The sequence below is a fragment of the Heterostelium album genome, assembly GCF_000004825.1.
Source record: "Heterostelium album PN500 unplaced genomic scaffold PPL_contig14, whole genome shotgun sequence".
In the NCBI taxonomy this organism is placed as follows: domain Eukaryota; phylum Evosea; class Eumycetozoa; order Acytosteliales; family Acytosteliaceae; genus Heterostelium; species Heterostelium album.
Window position 1 is genome coordinate 143,311 of NW_008805091.1, and position 21,396 is coordinate 164,706.

Genomic DNA, 21,396 nt, shown 5'->3' on the forward strand with positions numbered 1-21,396 from the left:
TATTTTATGTTTATTGATCACTATCTTCATCATCCATATCGTCATCATCTTCATCGCTTTCACCTCTTGGTTTCTTTGATCTTGGTTTATCGAAATTACCAAACTTTGGTTCTTCGTTGAATCCTTCTGGTGCACTGATACCGAAAACATTTTGAACTGATTTGAATCTCTTTGTGTTGACAACGACTGGTCTATTCGATTCTGATCCAATTGCCAATAAAAATGGTGAACTACTGAAAAATGAAACTGAAAATACTTCCTAAAAAAAAAAGCAAATGATTTTCCGTTAGATAAACTAGTTATAAAAAATGATGATAATTTCAAAATAGTTACTTGATTAATCTTCTTTTGTTCAATTTGTTTTGGTTTTCCATTCTCCATGGTCCATAGCTTGATGGTTTGATCGGATGAACCGGTGGCGAAATAACCTGGTTGACCTGGACAGAATGAAAAAGTAGATAATGATTTTGCGTGAGCTTTGATTTGCCATACTGGTTTGCTATTTGAACCCAATGTAGCATCGTAACAGGTAAGTGAACCGTCCTCAGTTCCAACAACGAATTCCTTTGGATTATGTGGATTCCACTGGAGTGACTCGCAATCCGATACCAATGGCCATTTAAAGTATGATGAGGCACTCATTCTAACATCGATAATCGAAATACTCTTATCATAACTACCACATAATAATACTGTCTTTTCTTGTTTATTCCATTCCAATGATTGAATCTAAAGTAATTCCAATAGAATAAAAAAGAAAAGGGTTAATTAGTCTTTATAACAAAAACATAATTATGTTTTTTTTTAGTAAGAAATTAATTACCTTATCTTTATGATGAGTAAATGTATTGATACAAGTTGATTTTGTAATATCCCAAATCTTTGCAGTCTTATCGGATGAACCACTTGCCAATACATTTCTTTGTTGTGAATTCCAACTTAATGCCATAACACTACCAGTATGACTTGCAGTTGTCATTGTTGCTTTTTTCTATAATATTAATTTAAATAGAATTAATGATTAGATTTTAATTGATATCGTATAGCTATAGCTAAGCAGCATTACCTTTTTATATCCTTTATCAATTTCAGTTTGACCTAAAATAGCTGTTGGTAATGAATTATCTACTACATCGAGATCCCAGATTTCGATGGCTGGTTCGAATGTACCGATGGCAACAAAGTTACCTTTTTCGGTTGATTCTGTTGGTGATTGATCCATCCATGCGAGACACAGTGGGAATGAACCTAAAATGATATCGTGATGTACATAGAGATTGTCGCAATCCTCTTCGTAGACCATGATATCGAGATGTGAAAAATCGTCTTCGTCATTGGCAACGGCGGCAATCAAGAGCGAATCGGTTGGACGAATCAAGAAATCCTCGAGATCTTCAATGTCTTCGTCTTGTTCATCGAGGTATGGATCTTCATCGGGATTCTTATAGTAGAGTAGACCCTTCATTGCTTTGTTGATAAACTTGAGACCGTTCTCCTCTTCCTCTTCCTCGTCGTCTACTTCACCGTCGACTTCGTCATCGTCATACTCATCCAAGTTGTAACGTTTGTTAAACTCTGCATCTGGATCTTCTTCTTTCTCATCTTCCTCCTCTTCTTCTTCCTCCTCTTCGACTTCTTCACCTTCCTTCTTTTCAACATCATCTTCTTCCTCTTCGTCAGGTGCATCACCGTCCTTCTTTTTGAGTTCATCGAAATCCTCTTCACTGAGAGCATCTAATTCCTCTTGATCGTAACCCTCTTCCTCCAACAAAGCTTCATCTTGTGATGGGTCGTATTTGGATGGGATTGCTTTAGCAGCACCTCTTGGAATCCAAGCAATTGCAGAGATCATATTTCTAAAATAAAACTATATATATATTAGATAATTATAAATATATTTGATCTATTGCTTTGAGGAACAGAGAAAAAATAATTAAAAAATTAAATCGGTCGTTTCATTCGTTTTTTTTTTAATTGCAAAAAAAAAAAATTAAAATAAAAAAAATACAAAAAACAAAAAAAAACTCTTTTTTAATCGCTCATTTGTTTTATTAGCTAATAATTACAACTATGTTAAATACGAGAATTAATTTTATTCTAATTTTAATAATAATAAATAAACAGATTGAGTTCTGAGTTTATTTTTATTGAATCTTAAAGATTGGGAAGGATTCTTGATTTTTTAATACATCAAAAAAATGGAAAATCGAATCATACTTTATTGTTCACAAAAGCCGAAAATATCAAAACAAAAGTTAAAGTTTATGAACTATAGTTCATATATTAAACTAATAGAATAGAAAAGATACTTATTGCTACTTCCAGTCAAAGAGAAAGAGAAAGGAGAGCACGTTCATGTCAAGTGTCTGTGCGAATGGATAGGAAAATGCAATAAATGGTACTGCACTAACAATGTCTAAATATTTATTAATTTTTGCGGTTTTTTTGGTAATAATGGCAAATACCTTAATCTTTGCAGAAGGTAAGATAATTGGATAACTGTGAGTATAACGAATAAAGAGACAACTTTAGAGCATGAAATAAACAAGCCAAATAATATCTGATTTGTCTGCAAACATAATATCTTGAATAATATTAAAATAATAAATTAAAATAAGTCGTAATTCTCGATAAATTCCTTTATAACTTTATCTTTATGTTTTCTTTTTATTTGTTTTGTTTAATCCTATTTTTCTTTGGTCTGACAATAGGCAAAAGTGATGAAGATATTGAAAAATATCTCAATTTTAATTTAAAGGAAATATTTGTTTAAAACAGTAATATTACAATTTCCACATGACATTATGAGCAATCAAATAACATTCACTTCCTACTTATCAATAAATAATCTAAAACAAAATATTTAAATTTTACAAATAAATTATTTATTATTTTTAATTGTCAATTACGATACCGATTGGACAGTGACTGGATTTGTAGATAAAATTTGCAAGTATCAATTAGTATAAATAAATAAAATCATTAATGTATCGATTTAAATATTGATCTGTATGTTACACTTACTCTGATCCGGTAACTTTTGATCTAATGAAAGAATGAGCAACAGAACCAATAAAAGTCAATGGCACAATGAAATAATCTAATCTCCAACCGGCATTCGATGCTCTTGAGTTTCTCATGTACGACCAGAAGGTGTATTGGAACTCCTTCTTTGGATTAAAGTGACGGAATGTATCAACGAATCCACTCTCCAAGAATCCACTAAAACTAGTTCTCTCTTCAACAGTGAAACCAGCGGTTCTTACCTAAATAATAAAGATGATAGATTATTAATGTTTAATAATATTTGATTATTAATATTAATACTAATAATATTTACATTTCCTTTTGGATTCTTTAGATCTATTTCTTTGTGTGCAACATTCAAGTCACCAGTCCAGATGACGGGCTTCTTCTTGTTGAGTTCGTGCATGTATTTGAATAGATCGACATCCCACTCCTTAGTACGATAGTCCAGACGTGCTAATGGTGTCTTTCTATCGACACCAGAGTTTGGAACGTATGTATTGACAAGGTAGAACTTTTCATACTCGGCAGTGATGATTCTACCTTCCTTATCGTGCTTACCAACACCCATTCCCATTGTGACGGAAATCGGTTTAACTTTAGTCAATAAACTAATTTGAATTGTAAAAAAAATATATATATATATAGTTAGTCGACACTCTACAAATCAAATAATAATAATATTCTTACCCAGTACCATGGAATCCAGGTTTTTCTACATGCACTGAAATGATATTCGTAACCCTTTGGAATGGCATCCTTTGGTACTTTCGATGGTAGGATCTTTGTTTCTTGGAGACAGAGAATGTCGGGTTGTTCTTGTTCGACGTACGCTTTGAATCCTTTCTTGGTGCAAGAATTGAATCCAGCGACATTCCAAGACATGATCTTTAGCTGGTTCTCTTTTACTTCGGGTTCGGCAAAGCTAGTGTCATCCGATGTACTAGTACTCGATTCTTCAGCAGCATCTTCTTCCTCAGCATCTTCTTCCTCAGCAGCTTCTTCATCATCCTCATCTACTTCATCGGCTTTAGTAACTTTTTTCTTTTTCGAAGCGGTAGTTGTAGTAGTAGTAGTTGTTGTCGATTTCTGTTTCTTTGTTGTTGCTTTTTTCTTTTCTACTTTATCTTCAGCCTCTTCAGCTTCGACTTCCTCATCTTTCTCTGTTTCAGCAACCTCAACCTCTGGTTCGACTTCCTTTCTCTTTGCACCCTGAAAACCAAATAGAGTAAGTTTTTTCAAACACTTTTGTTTGAGCGCGAAATATTTTATATTAACATACCTTCTTTGGCATTCTTTAAGATATATAATATATTATTTGTTATATAACAAGTATGATAATTATTTAAAATAATAAATAAGTAAAGGTTTGATCAAATAAAGGAATCTTTAAAATTTCGCGGCAAATTTTTCCAAGTATTCGTAAAAAATCTGATGACACAAACCACCACTTTACTCAAGAACTAGTTTAGTAAAGTTGTGGGGTGTTGTTTAATTTTTTATTATTATTTTATTTTGTGAAGTAAAGATGTCAGGTGGAGGTAATACCGATCTTTCGATTTGAACGAGTGGGAAATCTTTGTGAATATTCCACGCTGGACTGTCTTGTAGACACATGTATTTGAGACTGTAGAGCGATGTACATGTTGTGAGTAGATCACGGTAGAATTTGTTATCGTCAACAACTCCGAGAATCGAGAGTTCCAGTTCTTTGATTTGGTTGAACAGAGGGAATAGGGGACGGAGATCGGATGTTTCTGTGCCGTTGTGGAGCAGTCGGACTATACCGCGGATCGAAAGTGAAGTGAGTTTCGGTGCCATCTGAATGAGATGTTTGAACGATGTTTTCGTGGTGGTGATCGTTTCGGTCATGAGTAACTTGGTGAGTTTCGGTAGGATGGGCGGTTCAATTTGGCTGTATCGCCAATCGATGCTCGAGTTGGCACTGAATGTATCGGGTCGATTGTTCATCAGTGAGATCAAGTTGATGGCACCGGGCAGTGCGAGTTCAATGAGATTCGGGAGAGTTCCAAGTAGTTTCCAGAGAATGGTGTATTGCTCTGATTCGTAGGAGGTTATCACCGGGAGATGTAGGATACAGAGAGCGTGCAATCTCGTTGACGAAAGCATCTTTATGATTGTCTCTGAGGTGCATGGTTTGTTTGACTGGAAGAACGGATCCGATTGGTAGTTGTTGTTGGGATCGGACGATACTTTGAGAGTATGCATATTGGCGTTGCTAGCAACGGCATGTGCAATGATATTGTTGGTGACCGAAGTCATTGTTAGATCCAAACTCAACAACTTCTTGGCTGCAGCGACAAGGGTGTTGAGCAGACCGGGTGTGAGACGTGAGCTCCTGCTGAGTGAGAGATGTTCGAGGTTACCAAGGAACGGGAGGTTACCTTTGAATGCCGTATCCGTAATGAAATAGAGCGACAGTGAGAGTTTAACGAGATTCTTGCACTTGGCGAGCAGAGTCGAGAGATAGCTATCGGAGATGTAGGAATCTTCGTGAGTCGAACGGAAAATGTCAAACTCTGGATGGTCGATCAATGTAAGTGAGACAAGTTGACTCGGGTCAAAGTAAGGCGAGAACAACTGGTCGTGTAGATGCATCGATAGATACAGAGTATTGAGTGAAGTGAGTTCCAGCTTTGGTTGTAGCTGCTTCAAGTGACAGACCAGCTTGAATTGTTTCAGTTTGGAATCACGACAGATCAAACGATTCAAAGTTGGAACGACCGACTCCATATTGATATCTGGATCATTGAGAATATAGAAAAACGATTCCAAATGCTTGAAAATACATTGTCGATCGGTAGTCTTGCTAAAGAGCGGTGCAATATCACTATCGACAATCTCCAACTTTCTAATTTTCTCGACAACCAACGACATCATACCGAGCAATGTTTTATCACCGTCGGTTTCAACACGAATTCTACTTGCACTACTAGGAGACATTGATGAATCTACACTACTACTATTAATATTGCTATTGATACCGAATTGAGATTGTCTTAGATCACTTGCTTGATTATTATTATTAACTTGTGAAACTCTTGAATGAACACGCATCTGTTTCAACTGTTCTGGATTGACCGCTTTGATTGCCATCACTTTGAGATCGATCGCTTTGAACATTCTGATCGATTCGACCTCTGAGAATGTCTTTGAGAAAGTCGATTGAAGAAGTGCACGCGATGAATTGGTTTGAACGATAGCCATACCAAAGAAGATATACATGTAGTTCTTCCAACGCTCCAATATCGGATTGACATGATTGTCATTCGAGGTGTTGAACAGAATCAATACACTCGCGATGAAGTGTTTGATCGCTTCATTCGGGAACTTCTGTAGTGCGGTCTTCAAGTATTTCATACCGTCGACAAAGTAGGTGGCGACGTGTGATTCCTTCGAGAGATGTGCATAGTGTATCGCCAAATCGAAGCTTGCCAACACCAACTGAGAGTAGATCTGTGCAGTACGATGAGATAGCGAACGTAGCAAAACAATCGATTGTCTAAGCAGCCGAATGGAATCTTCAGAGATTGTAGTGAGGAATGACTTGCACAGATCGACATAGGCGAGATTCGAGAGTGTTTTCGGATCGTCTGGTAGCGACCGCAGTGCACAAGCCAACTTTGACTTGGCAATATCCAACATTCGATGAATGTCAGCACGATTCGCAGCTTTACTCTCAATCAACTTCTTGGCACACAACAGATGATAGATACCAGCAGAGTAATCGATAAAAGCAGGATACTTTATAATCGAATCGAAATCCTCGAGATCCGATCTCTTCAAACAATAGCTAGAGTTATTCAAGAACAGATCCATTGAATTAACATTCACCTTTACATTGAAAAGCTTTATTAATCTATAAACCAATAGTTTAACATCTATACATGATCTAATATCAAACTTTTCACTAAATAATATAAGAATAATTAATAACAACAAGATCATCTTTATACTTTTTAAAATATTAATATAACTAACATACTCTTTAAACTCTTCATGTGTCATACTTAATTCAAAACATGCTTTTAAACAATGTTTAAATTCATTGATATTAGAAGATCTCCAGAAATTACTGACTTGCTGTGATTGATCACCATTATATTGAATATATTCAATGGTGAAAGAGAATACTTGTTTAGCAATACTATCATATAATCCATATTGATTCTCTTGATTTGCAATTTCGTTTCTAAAATAATAATTATATTAGAATATAGAATAGAATAGATATTGTTATAAATTGTTTTGTTTTAACTTACCTTATAATTCTTTTGAATGCTCTTGCAACCATTTCAGTGTAGAGTATCTGTTTGAGACTTGGGTTGGTGAGATTATTGATAACTATACCCATATAACGAATGTTGATACCATTACCATGTAGATAGTTGATGATGTTATCGATTTGCAGTGATTTCGCAACGTAGACGTTGAGATCCTCTTGATTCTGATGAGTGATTTCAAAGAGGAAACTATCGAGATCCTTAATATTGGCACTTGCACGAATATCGCCCGTTGACAACTCCTTCTGAGTGTAAACACCATTGATAATCGTATTCAAATGTGTCGATTTACTACGAATGATATCAGTCTTTAGTATGGCTGTCAGAACCTGAATGTGTTTCTGTTGTTCGGCACTCGATTGATCAGAGGCATGCACGAAAACATCGGGTGATATCTTTGCAAAGTTTTGTTCTCTAAACTTTGTACACAACTCTGGTCTCATTAATTTAAATAACTTATCAGATTCAGCACTTTAGTAAGTAATAAACAAATAAATGATTAATAATAATAATAATTAATTGTTATTATTGTTACTTACTTTCCATGTACAAATGTACATAATGGTGGGAATGTTCTTGCTAAATCAATGATGTAATAACGATTGTCTTTACCACGATGAACTTCTACATCGAATGCACTATGTAGTGTTTGTGTTGTTTTGTTGGCAGCAGTAAAGATCTGACTCTCTATATTATAATATTGTGCAAATCTTAACATTTCATCATTGATTTCTTTCTTTGAATTATAAACATTCTAAAATGTTAAATGATAAACGATTAGTTAGTTAACAACAGTATCAATAAAAATATAATATTTAAAAAGTAATGTTTATGAACATACTCCACCACCATCTGATGAACCATATACCAAACTTGATCTATCAATAGGTATCTCTGAAACAGCCAAGATACGATGTCCACAATAATCAATTAATGCCATTAATGGTAAATGTATTAATTGTTTACTACTATTATTGTTGTTATTATTGTTATTATTATTATTATTATTATTGGAACTATCATTGGAACTATCATAATCATTATTTGTAGCTGCTGAAGTTGTTGATGTTGGATTTGCTCTTGATGGGATTGGAGAAACAGTTGGAGGTGAACCACCCACCGGTGAATTGGGTAGAGATGAACCTGTTTGAGTGGAACCAGTTGAATTACAAAAGAAATCGAAATAACGATTGTATGCCTTCAACTCTAATCCTTGACTTTTCTGTGCTTTCTCATGATTAGGTCCATTCAATCCACCATAAATATAACCAAGTCCTGGTATTTCTTTATCTTTTGCAAATTTAAAGAATATATTCTTCAAAATTATTATTGTTATGTTAATTTGATTATTATTATTTCTTAACAATCTATTCTATATCCAAACACTTACTTGACATTTATATTTTACACCACCAGCAACACCACCCGCTTCAATCATCGGTTTGATTGTCTTTTCCATATCGGTTAGATTTCTCTCGGCGATGATGATCTTTCCATATCGATTGGCAGTCTCTATGAATGCCTGATACAAGCTATTCAGTTCTTTCAATCTTTCTTCGGATTCAGGTTTACTCAATAGCTGTTGAAATGTTTCATTCCAAGAATCTTTAAAGATTTTGTTTTGTTTTTGTTTTTTTAGTATTTGGATTTCCATAACAATATTGTTGTAATTAACTATTTCATTTCAACATATAGATATATATACTTACTATTTATATGATAGATTGAATTATCTATTTGATTATCTATATCACTACAGAATTGATTTTTAGAGAAGATGTTTACTGAGGGTGTTGAATCGACCATTGGTTTCAGTGGTCTCATTTCAACGGGTAGATCTTTGGCACCAGAGTCATACATTGACTCTTGATCTTTCTCTGCCTGTATCGTCATCTGTGTGAAATTGATATTAGCAAAAGCAGAGTCAACTTCACTCGACCTATCATATCCACTCATAATACTATTATTACTACTACAAATACTTCTTTCACCATGTGAACTTTTTACATATAATACATAATTATCACTTTTTCTAAAATTATTATTATTATTATTATTATTATTATTATTATTATTATTATTATTATTATTATCACTACTACTGTTACAATCACTATTATTACCAACGATCATATTCTGATCGATATAATTATAATGTTCATTATTATTATTATTTGACATTATTAAATATCTATAAACATTTAAAAACAAACAATTGTTCTAATAATAACTATACTAATTGTAACTATTATTATAATTTGCTGATAGAATGTGGTTGATCATTGCAATGATCTCAGATCCAACAAAAACAAAATCAATTATTATCATAAAAAAAAATGAAAATTACAAAAGAAATTTCTTTTTTCATTGTTGAGCAAAGATCTCAGTGTTAAGTTTTTATTTTATTTAAAGTTTTATTTTATTTAATTAGTTTTAAAGTTATTATTTTTATATTTTTGTACTATTATTATTATTATTTATTATTTATTATTATTTATTTTTAATCTCTTGTATTATAAACTTTCTTTCCTACGGTGAATGGAATGTATTTGTGTTTGATCATGTGTCTGATTTGATTTCTCATGGTGATGGTGAATAAAATGATAAAGTAGATCAAAAGAATTGGCCAGAATACTGGGAGATCCAAAAATGGAATAAAAGTACAGAAAATACTGATAACTATTGCTTTAAGAATTGAGTGCCTATAGTTTATAGTTTTGTAGTAAAAAAGTATTAGTATTTTGATGGAGGAGATGGTGTTTGTACCAACTAAACATTGTTATTCATCATATAGATAACACTTACCAAAATAAAAACTCTGGTAATCTACGAACGAATGGTTTGGCTTCGTCGTCACCCTTCATTGGAAGAGCCATACCGTCATCCTGTGACTCTGGATCCCACTTTGGTGAAAGAAAAGCAATAACCTGTGTCAATAAAAAGATACCGAGTGCATATGTAATCACATAGAATCCACCATGGAAATAGATTCTAAGTAAATAAATCAAAAACAATACTATGATAATATGAAAAATTATAGAGAGTTAATAAAAAAATCTATTTTTAGATAATCATCTCTATCTTATCATCTATATATCATTCATTATAACATCACATATAATCCAACATATTGATCAATCTAATGTATAATCGATTCATTTTATGTCTATAGTTGATCGCATAATCTATGTGAATATTCTAAAAGTAATGTTAAAACATCTATCCAAAGTATTAATCTATCCTCTCTCTGTCCTGTATATGTTATGAAAGTGAATCGATTTAACATTCTTTTGTATCTGAACTATAGATTATTGGCCAATAATCTATGATTATCGATTATTATGTTGATATAAATGATAATGATGATAGTGATGATGATGATATCTCGCAAAGAAACAGAGAGATGTTGTTCATTATTATGTTTAAACATCTCTCTCTCTGTAATGTAATACACACCACCAAGAGCAACCCATCTCTGTACAATAAAACTAATAGTTCTCTCGATTAAATTCTGATATTTTCTGGCAACCATTGTTTTCAATGTTGCAAGATCGTTTGGTGCAGTTGGTACACCCTCGTAAATAGTTGTAGGTGTTCTAGTATTCATTTTTATATCTGTAATGAATCTATCTATATCGATATATATATAAAGCAACAACAATAAAATTAAAGATATGTATATATATAAATTAAAATTACAAAAATAATGATAATATTAAAACTTAATAAATAAATAAAAAAATTAAATTTGAAAAAAAAAAAAAAACAAAAAAACTTTTTGAATTGTCATGACTCATTTTTGTTAAAAAATCAACTTTGAAGTTCAAAAAAAAATAGTTTAAAGAGAAATCAATAAATAAAAGATTGTGTTTTATATCCTATAACAATATTTAAAGATTTAGTTTAAAAATATTCATATTTATTTGTATATATTTTAATAAATATTTTCAAGTTTTAATTAATTCTTAATTATTGCTAATATATATTTCATATGAATTTAATTAATATAAAGTAAAGTTTTCATACAAATTTAACAATAATAAATATTTATTCTTCGGTGATTGATTTCTTCTTCTTTCTTTTGTAAGATGATTAAAAAAATCATTTGATTTTTTGATTTTTCATCACCTTGTTTATCAAAAATTTTAATAAAAAAAAACAATTTTAAATTGTTTTTAAGATATTTATTTCAGAAACACACTGTGTGTGATTGTTATTTCAAGCGAGTGCAATCCAAACCTTTGTCTGTCTTTTTTTGTTTACTTTTGCTTTTATTTAATATTTATTTATAAATAGTAACCACATATTTATATAAATTATTATTCCTATTCAATCGCTCATTCATTCATTCTTTTTTTTTTAATTTAAACAATAAATTTTTAAAAACAAAGTTAGAAAAAGACAAAAGATAGTTAGTAATCAAAAATGTCGGAAAGAACACCTTTAATTAAGTATGTTATGTTGTCTATTATTTAAAACAACAGATATACAGACAAGACAGTCTAGCATTAAATATTAATATTATCATTATCATTATCATTATTATCATTTAGTAGTAATGATCCAAATTCACTGGCGCATCTCCTTTCGAGGACCTATGGAGATATTACAACTTTCGATAAACTATTGAAGGATTTGGGTACCTCCAGAGATACCAATTCATTCCGTTCTAACTTGTATCAAAAAAAAGTTGAAATAAGTGATAATCTAAAGGTATTATTATCAATTTGATTTGATTCAATATAATCATATTCATTACAACACATACTAATCATTTACACAACAAAACACAATACTACTTAAAAGTTAATATCGAATAAATTGAAACAACCAAGTTCAATGTCAAAGATACAAAAAGAAAAGATATTGAAAGATTTGAAAGATGCTACCAATAGATTCGAAGAGTTGATGCAACTCGCTAGCAAGAAAGAGAGTGCCTCAAAACCAATCAACGATCCAGAGGCAATTGAACAACATAGAAATTCATTTAGAGAACCACAAAACTTTGGTGGAAGAAACAATATAAACAATGGTGGTGGTGGTTATCAAAATAATAACAATAATTATAATGGTGGTGGTGGATATAATGATTTCAATCAGCAACAACAACAATATCAAGAACAAGATCAAGATAAGAAATTTACATTTGGTTTGGGTGGACAGTTGGTCGATCAAGAACAGATCTATAATGATATAATTGAAGAGAGAAACAAAGCTACTAGACAGTTGGTAGATGATATGAGAACACTGCAGGATATCGTTGGTGATATCTCACAGTTGGTCGAAGAGGACGGTGAGAAGCTGGTGATTGCTAACAACAATGTAGAGACTGCCGACACCAATGTAGAGGCTGGTGTAGACGATCTCGAAAAAGCACTAGTCTACAAAACATCGTACCGTAAAAAAGTATTCTTCCTCGTCATTTGTCTTGGTATCACACTTGCTGCTCTCATCATCTTTTTAGGTCTGTGGTTTGGTGTATTCAAAAAGAAATAGGCAACCAAATACTCATCATTAAAAAACAACAACAACAACAACAACACAACAACAACAAATATTGTATCAAACAAAACATATCAAAACAAAACAAAACACAAATCAATCATTTAATTATTGTTAGTTATAATAATTAATAAAATAAAACTCCCTTTATATTTATATACTATACTATTTATTAGATCAAATCATTACAAATATTCAAAGTTATTTAACTATTTTATTTGATTGAATTGACATTTAAATTAATGATCGACATTGTTATGTTATAATATTATATCAGGTTGTTTTGTATTTGTTATTGATAATGAGGATGACGATGTTGAAGATGATGGAATGTAATTGGTTGTATCTTCAGTCCAGAAACGAGCACGATGATCATTACTACATGTCATCAATGCATTCTCCACCGGCGATGAAGCAATCCATCTTATTGATTGAATATGTCCCGATAGTTTTTGAACTGGTTCGCCTGTCGTTGAATTGTAAATAGCAACCGATGATGGTTGTTCATCCAATGTTATAATAAAATCTTCTGTACAATTAAAAGTAGCACATAATCTATTTTTCTATAGTAATATGAATATATATGTTGTTAGTTAACTACTTGTTTAGTTTAACATTAGAAATTACTTACGTTATTTCCAAATTGATTTACACCGGTGTTGATTGAATGTATCATACGACCCGATGATATCTCCCATAGTTTAACATAGCTATCACGTCCGCACGACAGTAGATACTTTTGATTACGTGAGATCTGTATCGATGTTACTTCTTTGGCGTTGTGTGGCGAGCCAATCGTGTTGATCAAGCCAAAGTTGGTTGCATCCCAGATTTTGATGGTGTTGTCTTTGGAGCAGCTTGCAAAGATGTTGCCATCGAGTGAGTAACGCACCTGATTGATTGCACCGTGATGATGTTCATTGACTTTACGCGCAGTATACGATTGGAATGTATTGACGTCGTACAGTCGAATCATATGATGATCGGTACCAGCCAGTAGCATGTCGCCACACGGGTGGAAGTTGATCGTTCGCACACTATGACTGTCCTGAATGAATTTGAATGAGCGTTTCAACGATGATTTGTAATCGTAGAAACGAATCGTACAGTCTTTCGAGGCGGATGCCAATATCGGTGCGGACGGGTGGAAGTCGAGATCGCTGATCGGTTGCGAGTGGTCGTAGAACGTTCTCACCACTGGTCGCGAAGGTGCAAAGTCTTCGGTTGTTTCATTCTTTGTTTGATTGTAGTTACGCATCTTGTTTACGTCGAGCAGCTTTATGGAGGTGTCGGACGAGCCAGTTGCAACAAACTTACCGTCCCAACTGAACTTGGCACATCGACATGCATTCTTGTGAGTTGTAATAAACTTTGTTAAAAACGATACTTTATTTAGTGGCGGTGATGAAGCTGAGGCAGTTCCACCACCACCACCACTCGTTGAACTACTACTACTATTGCTATCTAAATCTAAACATCTCATTTTATCATTTCCAATATCCATTTCTTTACCATCGTCATCTATTATTCGTTGAATTAGTAACAACAATAAAAACACTTTGTTATTTTTATCAACAACTTACCATCGAATGTATTTAAATCTTTAGATGGTGCCAATGTAGATTGTAAGAGTTGTGTTAGTTTGTTGGTTGCATCTTGAGGTAGTGGACAAGGAATCATAGTAGATTCACTCAGTTTTGTTGCTTCATGGATAAAACCATCATGTACCAATTGATTAAGAATCAATGAATATATATCTCTTTGTTCTTCTTTCATATCTATCTGATCTATAAATATTTTGTGAATTTGTTTTTTTTTTTTTTTTTTTAATTAATTCTGCCAACTATTTGTAAAATTCATTTAAATTGAATCAAGATCAAGAGTAATATCAAAACGAATCATTTATGCAAGAGCTCTCCTTTGTAATTCCTCTAAAAAATTAAGATTATCTTTGTCTTTATTAATGGTTTTGATTGTATTCATCTTTATCTACTCTGCTTTCTTGTTGTTGTTGTTGTTATTCTTCTTCTTCTTTGGCAAATCGGATTGACATTTAGAGCAGTTACAACTGAATCCATAGTTATCAAAGAGATGTGATTGTCGATCGATGTAATCTTTGTTGGGATCACCATAGGCTATGAGTAGCTCATCACCTGCTTTCAGTGGTTTCAATGCTGTGAGGTGTGCAGTATGATCGGTTGGGAATGCCAAATAACAATTAGGATCACAACTATGATTGATAAACGAAGTCAAATAGAACAGTCCAATACCCGATGAAGTAGATGCCGCTTTCGGTTCTGTCGCACCAACTTCTATTCCCAATGTATTTATATATAGTATCTGCATAACTCTAACGAACCAATCATAATTAAATCCTTTAAATTTATCATTAATAACCAACACAATTGTGAATATATATTTTATATAAAAGTAGTTAAACTACTCCTATCTACTTACTTTTCTTATTTGATTCTTTTGTTAATAATGCTCTTTGAAATAGGTTATAATCATCTTTCCATTCTAATGGTGGATCTCTCTAAAAGTTTGATGTTATGTTTTAGTTGAATTGAATTCTTAAGATAGTTGAGATAGTAGTAGTATGTAGTAACTTACTTTTGCAAATGATAAAACTTGTAGATTCTCCCAATGCTCCATATTCTTTTGAAAGTGATAACCAAGTAGAATTCTAGCGAGTATCTTTGCAGCCAATATTGGAAATCTTCGCTTCTCTACTGCTGTATACTTTAAGATCTCTGAGAACCCCGATGTACTCGGACAGCTTGCAAGATGATATTGAATATCCGATTCACTCTTACATTGCTCCGAGCAATATCTAGTTGAACACTTTACACATTTAGAGAATAGATCATCGAAATCATCATCTTTCTTTTGTTTTGATTTTTCAATTTTATCTTTATCCAACGATTTCAAACAATGATTACAAATCTGCATTGTTAAATTAATTAATTAGTTATCTTTTATGTTTTTTTTTCTTTTTATTTTTTATCTTTTACAACAACAACAATAATAGTAACAAACATCATCATCATCATCATCATCATAATCATTATACATACAGTTTTATTGTCAATTTCTAATGATTGATAAGAAACAAAAGGTTTCTCAGTATAGATGACTTGACCTGATTGAACATCTAGTTTAGTAAATAAACCTCTACCTCTTAATGAATCACCACTATCCTTAATGATTAGTTTATTATGATTGTTGGCACCAATGATTCTGCTATAGATACTGTTCAATGTTTGATCTTGGTTGGTAGTAGAACTATTAGTGCAATATCTCTTAATACTAACACTAACAGTTGAAGATCTTATAAAACTACCAATAACATTATTTCTACTAATTAAACAATTTTTGATCATTTTTCTAATTAAGGTTATAAAAAACTTTAGTCTAAGTGATCACATGATTTTATTTTTTTTGCATATTTATTATTAAAAACAATTAGTAGTTTATAGTTATTCAACTTATAAAAGATTAACAACAATAGAAATTATATACAAATTTAATTATTTATTTTTTATTTATTTTTCATTAAAATAGTTGTGATTGTTGTAATGATTGATTGATTTGAGTGTAGTTAATGAAACCACATTCAATTTGCTTATCATTACTGTAGTAGTCATTTATTTTCAAGAGGATATAGTTCTCATTGTCAAGTCTTTTAAGTTGTACTTTCTTTCTACTGTGGAAGGTTGTCATGGTAAGGAGTGAGATTGTGTTTGGAATAGATTGAATGTCGTTGTTAAGAAGGAAACCATTGTTGAAATACAATCGCTTAACTGTTGGTGGAATATGAGATGCGATTTCTTCGTTGATCGAAAGTGAATAGTTCTCAATGTAGAGTGATTCCACTGATGGCGGTATGGTGACGACACTCAACGGTATGTCATTGGCGAGTTGTAGATGCAACTCCTTGACTGTCGCTGGAATAAAGTTGGTTGGAAGCTGTCTGTTCTCAAAGACATTCAATCTTAGGTATTTCAGCTGTGTCATCTGAGAGAGTAGATCGTCGGCCATCTTGTATGGTCCCTCAAGAAATTCCAACTTTTTCAAGCGGCTTGGAAGAATCTCTTTGGTGAGCGATAAACTCTGTGATTCCAATGGAATGTTCTCTTGGACAGAGAGGTGGAGTTCTGTAACTGATTGAGGGATATCTCCAGGTTGGATAATTCCAATGTCATTGTAATTCAAATATAGATACATTGTTTGAATGGATTTCAGAGGTTTGATGTTTGGTAACCAATTCAACTTCATCGAGATCTCTTTGATGCTGGTTGGAAACACGATCAATTCATTTAGATTATCGAGCTCACAATCTGAAATATATTCGAATCTGAGTGTTTCAAGATTCTGTGGGAAGGTGTCGAGTTGCAACTCTCTTGGGTAGCTACGGAACTCCGCTTCCTTTAGATTCTTTGGTAGGAGACTGGTGCGAATAAAGGTAGTTCCGTTTCTCACTTCCGTTTCATCGTATTCATAGTTTCCAAAGGAAATGGTCTCAAGATTATCGGGTAGACATTTGAATGGGAAGTTATCCTCGATGATAATTTCCTTGATGTTGGATGGAATCTTTTCGAATTTGAAATCTACTTCTCCTCGGAATTCGATGGTTCTTACATTAGAGTTTGCCAATCTTTCATAAAACTTTGAAGTCATACTTTGATTTAAAGTATTTTCAAAGATAAGTTGGCTAACATTTTCAGGAATCAAAATATCATTTATATTTTGTTCATCTTGAAAAATAAATTATTAATAATAATTTAAAAATAATAAAGATTTAATTTAAATATATTTACCATGATTAAATGGAATGTCAAATTTTATATAAGTATTTTGGATGTCGGATGTACTTCCAATATAGAGAATATTAGTTGGTTTGATATTGAGTGACTTTTTGAATTGGTCTTTGAATGAATTTAAAAAAAAGTGTTGGGTGGACTCTGGTTGATTCATAAAACTATCGTAGTAAATAGAATCACACTGGAGTAGTAGGTATTTATGTCTATCTTCAAACCATCTTTTACAAACTAGACTGAATGTAATTCTATCTAAATTACAATCAAGATAGTTTATGATTTTGTATAATAAGATATGTGGTAAATTTACTGCTAAATTTAAAGAATTATTATCTTTATTCATTTTTAATATCGAATAAAAAATTATTTTTAAAAATATATTATTTAATTTATTTCTAATTTAATGAAAAAGAGGAACAGGAACAAAAAAATTATTATTGGAGACTACTACTATACTTGTATAACAAAAACATAAAAATTTTAATCAAAAAATAATAAAATGGTCAATAAGAATTATTACCTTATTAATAGCAACTTATAATTATAATCCGTTAGCAATTCAATATTGGCATAGAAATTGGTTTCAATGTTACTTGAATATTCAAATTAAATATCCATTCTTTCATTATATTGGTATTATTATTTAATGGGTTGGGTTATTAATAACAATAGTAGTTTACTGTTGTTCCTACCAAAGTATACATTACTGTTGCCTATTCTACCCAAATTATTTTTTTGTTTTTTTTCCATATTAAATTTGCACTATTTGTTATTTTTTTTTAATTTTTTTTTTTTCTAAATATAGTTAATGGTTTATGTAGATTTAAAATTATAAAAAAAAATTAGTAAAACATATAAAATTCATTTAATCTTGTATATCTATCTCATAATATTATTTTATTTTTATGCCAAAAATAAAAAAAAAACAAACATGGTAAGAAGGTCACAAACCAAATTGTATTGTATTTGTTTGTACTGTTCTATTGCATTCTCTTATAGAATGTATTTTAAATACTATACTCTCTCCATGTAGGTAGATCCATCCATCTATTTTATTCATCTTTTAGAATCAAAATATTTTGAGTAGTGAACTGAATTGCATGACAATAGTTTATGTTTTTTGCTGCTTGTACAACAAAATACAAGCAGATCTTTAGTTTTATGACAACCCCACCCATTATTTCCCACTTTTTTTCTACTTTACTTCTACCACGCATTCCATCAGCCAATTCACACAGCACTGAAAAAGTGTGTGAACATCTCGCAACAGGCAAAATAAAACAAAAAAAAAACGACTACCAATCTTTTTATATTTACAACAAGACAAATATTTTTATACCCAGTAATATTGATTCTATGACTGGTTATTCAGTACTGAAAAATGAGTGATATGATGTTATATCATCATAATTAGTTTTAATTGAATAAAATAAATCTATTACAGATGAAATAAATCAAATGATCGAATGAACACTAATTAGGTAATAGATATTGCATTTTCTTTCTTTTCTAAAGCTATTATTATCATAAGTCGCCAATAACAATAGAGGTAAGATGATTGTTGAATATCACCCACTAATTATAATCTTACCATTCAAATGAAAAATTCTATGTTTATTTGGATGAGAATTAAAGCAAGCAAATAGATATAAAGAATAAACAACAAAGTATGAAATTACTCGCTTCAATGTACATCTGTACTATTGAATAACATATGCAATGATAGAATGATGGAAGTGGCTAAACTGAATGAGTTGTTGTTGCAGTTGTAAATGAATCTATTCTATTGCTATCATTATTATAATAAGATGATGGTTTGTGTAATATATCATTATGTCTTTTAGTCCAACGAGATAATAAAAGAAGCAAACAAAAGTGTTTTTTTTTATTTTAGCGCCAAAATCATTATTTTAATTTTTTATGTTAAAATTGAACTTGAGAAAATCTAAACTGAACTACCAGAAAGTCTACTTTTCATCCTTTGTATTTTTACTACTCCATGATTTTTATTACCTTTTTGATTAATTATCTCGAATATCAGAATCAGTGATCAAAAGATCACATTTAAGGCTTCAAGTTTGAAAATTTAATATGTTTGTTTTGCAAAACGAATATAATTATAAAAATATATCAATGAGTGATATCTATATACTTTGGAAATCTATGACTTGTTCAATTTAAAATAAAATTTTGGAAAGTTCTAATAGAAGGTACCCTCTAATAAACTTGAATAATAAATTTTGTAAAAGAATGAAAACAGATCAAATAGAAATTGTTTTTATATTATCCAACAAAAAACTTGATCAAGTTTAATATTTTCTATTTTAATTTTAATATATATATATACCAGTTTAAAAAAATAACATAAATGGTTAAACCAAGGAAAATTCAAAAACCATCAAGTATGGGTAAAAAATCCCAAAGGTTCCAATCCAAAAATCTTTTGAAAGAAGAATTTATTTGTTCTTTATTCCAAAGGAAGAGATGTATATACAAAAATTGTCATTGGGTGAGGGCATAAAGTTCAATCAAAAACCAACTATAAGAAAGTATAAATAAAAATAAATTTAATTCTATATGTGTTCAGGTTGTTTTTTTTTGTATTCTTGCATTATCTTATTTTTGCAAATTCACACAGAAGACAATATATTAATGAAACAACTCGATATTCATATTTTATTAAATTTCACATATATTATAATCACTGTGTATTTACTAGTATTTAGAGACATACTCAATCAGAGAAAACAAGAACCACGGTAGTTCTGGTACAGTTGGATCTGTTAATAAGTCTCTACCAATCAAGGTTCTGGAGTTGGGTTTTTGAATTTTCCTTGGTTTAATCATTTATATTATTTAAACTCGTATAATAAACCATAAATTTAATAACTCTTCACTGTAGTGTTGTATTTTGAAAAATGAACATGTAATAATGAAAAAACAACAATTACTAATTTATGATTAAAAAATTAGTTACACTTTGAACTGAAAGAATTATAACTTGAAAGCTAATACATAATAATTCACATTAACAAGAGATTGAATTAATTAAATTATTAAGTTTGATGAACGTGACCAAAGTTCACTTGAAAATATAATAAATCAAATTAATCGAACTTTGGGGTTATATTTGTGTGGGTTTGAAGTTCTGGTTTTTCTGAGGAAAAATAAACATGGATTTCCTTTTTTGTAGTTTCTAAATTTATTTTGAAGATGATTTTTATTCAATTTATTGTAAAGTTTCAACCTTACCTTTAACTTTTCTAGATTGATCATTAGCAATCACTACCCCTATTAACTACACTGGGAATCTTCAATGTCACACACACACTACATAATTATCTGTGATTTAAAAGAATAGACTGATGAATCATCAATACCCCGACATAAATAAATTTCTAATTGTGTAAATCGAAATAAAAATAAAAAAAAAATAAAACTTTAAAATTGAAAATTCTTTTTGCATTAATATTTTTCATAAAAGCAAAAAAAAAACCAATGAAAAATTATATATATCATAAAACTATTCATTTTTTTTTTTAAATACCCCATTCACATTAAAAATAAATAAACAACACATTTTTAAATAGTTTGAAATCTTATGTATTGAATAAATTATTTAAACCTACACACCACCACCATTACTATTACTATACAGCAACTTTAACAAGATAAAGCAACAACAATTAAATAAATATTTATCCATTCATTCATTTTATATCATTTTTCTTAAAAGTTAAAAC

At 31.0% G+C, this 21,396-nt stretch overlaps 6 protein-coding genes across 6 annotated transcripts; 1 reads left to right on the forward strand and 5 right to left on the reverse strand.

Moving 5' to 3' along the window:
* Positions 1 to 10: 10 nt before the first annotated feature.
* On the reverse strand, positions 11 to 9,512 carry PPL_06173 (uncharacterized protein; the record flags this gene model as incomplete). Its single annotated transcript, XM_020577036.1, has 16 exons — positions 11 to 259; positions 334 to 729; positions 824 to 991; positions 1,067 to 1,867; positions 2,412 to 2,526; positions 3,025 to 3,266; positions 3,341 to 3,638; positions 3,692 to 4,239; positions 5,242 to 5,567; positions 5,931 to 6,958; positions 7,034 to 7,240; positions 7,311 to 7,802; positions 7,871 to 8,085; positions 8,173 to 8,646; positions 8,722 to 8,936; positions 9,041 to 9,512. 16 exons carry the CDS (start codon positions 9,510 to 9,512, stop codon positions 11 to 13), a joined length of 6,246 nt encoding a protein of 2,081 aa, XP_020433056.1.
* Positions 9,513 to 9,831: 319 nt separating this feature from the next.
* On the reverse strand, positions 9,832 to 10,938 carry rer1 (Rer1 family protein; the record flags this gene model as incomplete). Its single annotated transcript, XM_020577037.1, has 3 exons — positions 9,832 to 10,033; positions 10,137 to 10,347; positions 10,788 to 10,938. The coding sequence occupies 3 exons, from the start codon at positions 10,936 to 10,938 to the stop codon at positions 9,832 to 9,834; spliced, it is 564 nt and encodes a 187-aa protein (XP_020433057.1).
* Positions 10,939 to 11,756: 818 nt separating this feature from the next.
* syn7B (putative syntaxin 7) lies at positions 11,757 to 12,827 on the forward strand (the record flags this gene model as incomplete). The annotated part of the gene is made up of 3 exons (XM_020577038.1): positions 11,757 to 11,782; positions 11,885 to 12,044; positions 12,138 to 12,827. 3 exons carry the CDS (start codon positions 11,757 to 11,759, stop codon positions 12,825 to 12,827), a joined length of 876 nt encoding a protein of 291 aa, XP_020433058.1.
* Positions 12,828 to 13,093: 266 nt separating this feature from the next.
* cstf1 (WD40 repeat domain-containing protein) lies at positions 13,094 to 14,609 on the reverse strand (the record flags this gene model as incomplete). Its single annotated transcript, XM_020577039.1, has 3 exons — positions 13,094 to 13,396; positions 13,465 to 14,354; positions 14,417 to 14,609. The coding sequence occupies 3 exons, from the start codon at positions 14,607 to 14,609 to the stop codon at positions 13,094 to 13,096; spliced, it is 1,386 nt and encodes a 461-aa protein (XP_020433059.1).
* A 213-nt stretch (positions 14,610 to 14,822) lies between these two features.
* PPL_06177 (SET domain-containing protein) lies at positions 14,823 to 16,216 on the reverse strand (the record flags this gene model as incomplete). The annotated part of the gene is made up of 4 exons (XM_020577040.1): positions 14,823 to 15,208; positions 15,291 to 15,369; positions 15,447 to 15,779; positions 15,911 to 16,216. The coding sequence occupies 4 exons, from the start codon at positions 16,214 to 16,216 to the stop codon at positions 14,823 to 14,825; spliced, it is 1,104 nt and encodes a 367-aa protein (XP_020433060.1).
* Positions 16,217 to 16,388: 172 nt separating this feature from the next.
* PPL_06178 (uncharacterized protein) lies at positions 16,389 to 17,996 on the reverse strand (the record flags this gene model as incomplete). Its single annotated transcript, XM_020577041.1, has 2 exons — positions 16,389 to 17,590; positions 17,882 to 17,996. The coding sequence occupies 2 exons, from the start codon at positions 17,994 to 17,996 to the stop codon at positions 16,389 to 16,391; spliced, it is 1,317 nt and encodes a 438-aa protein (XP_020433061.1).
* Positions 17,997 to 21,396: the final 3,400 nt, after the last annotated feature.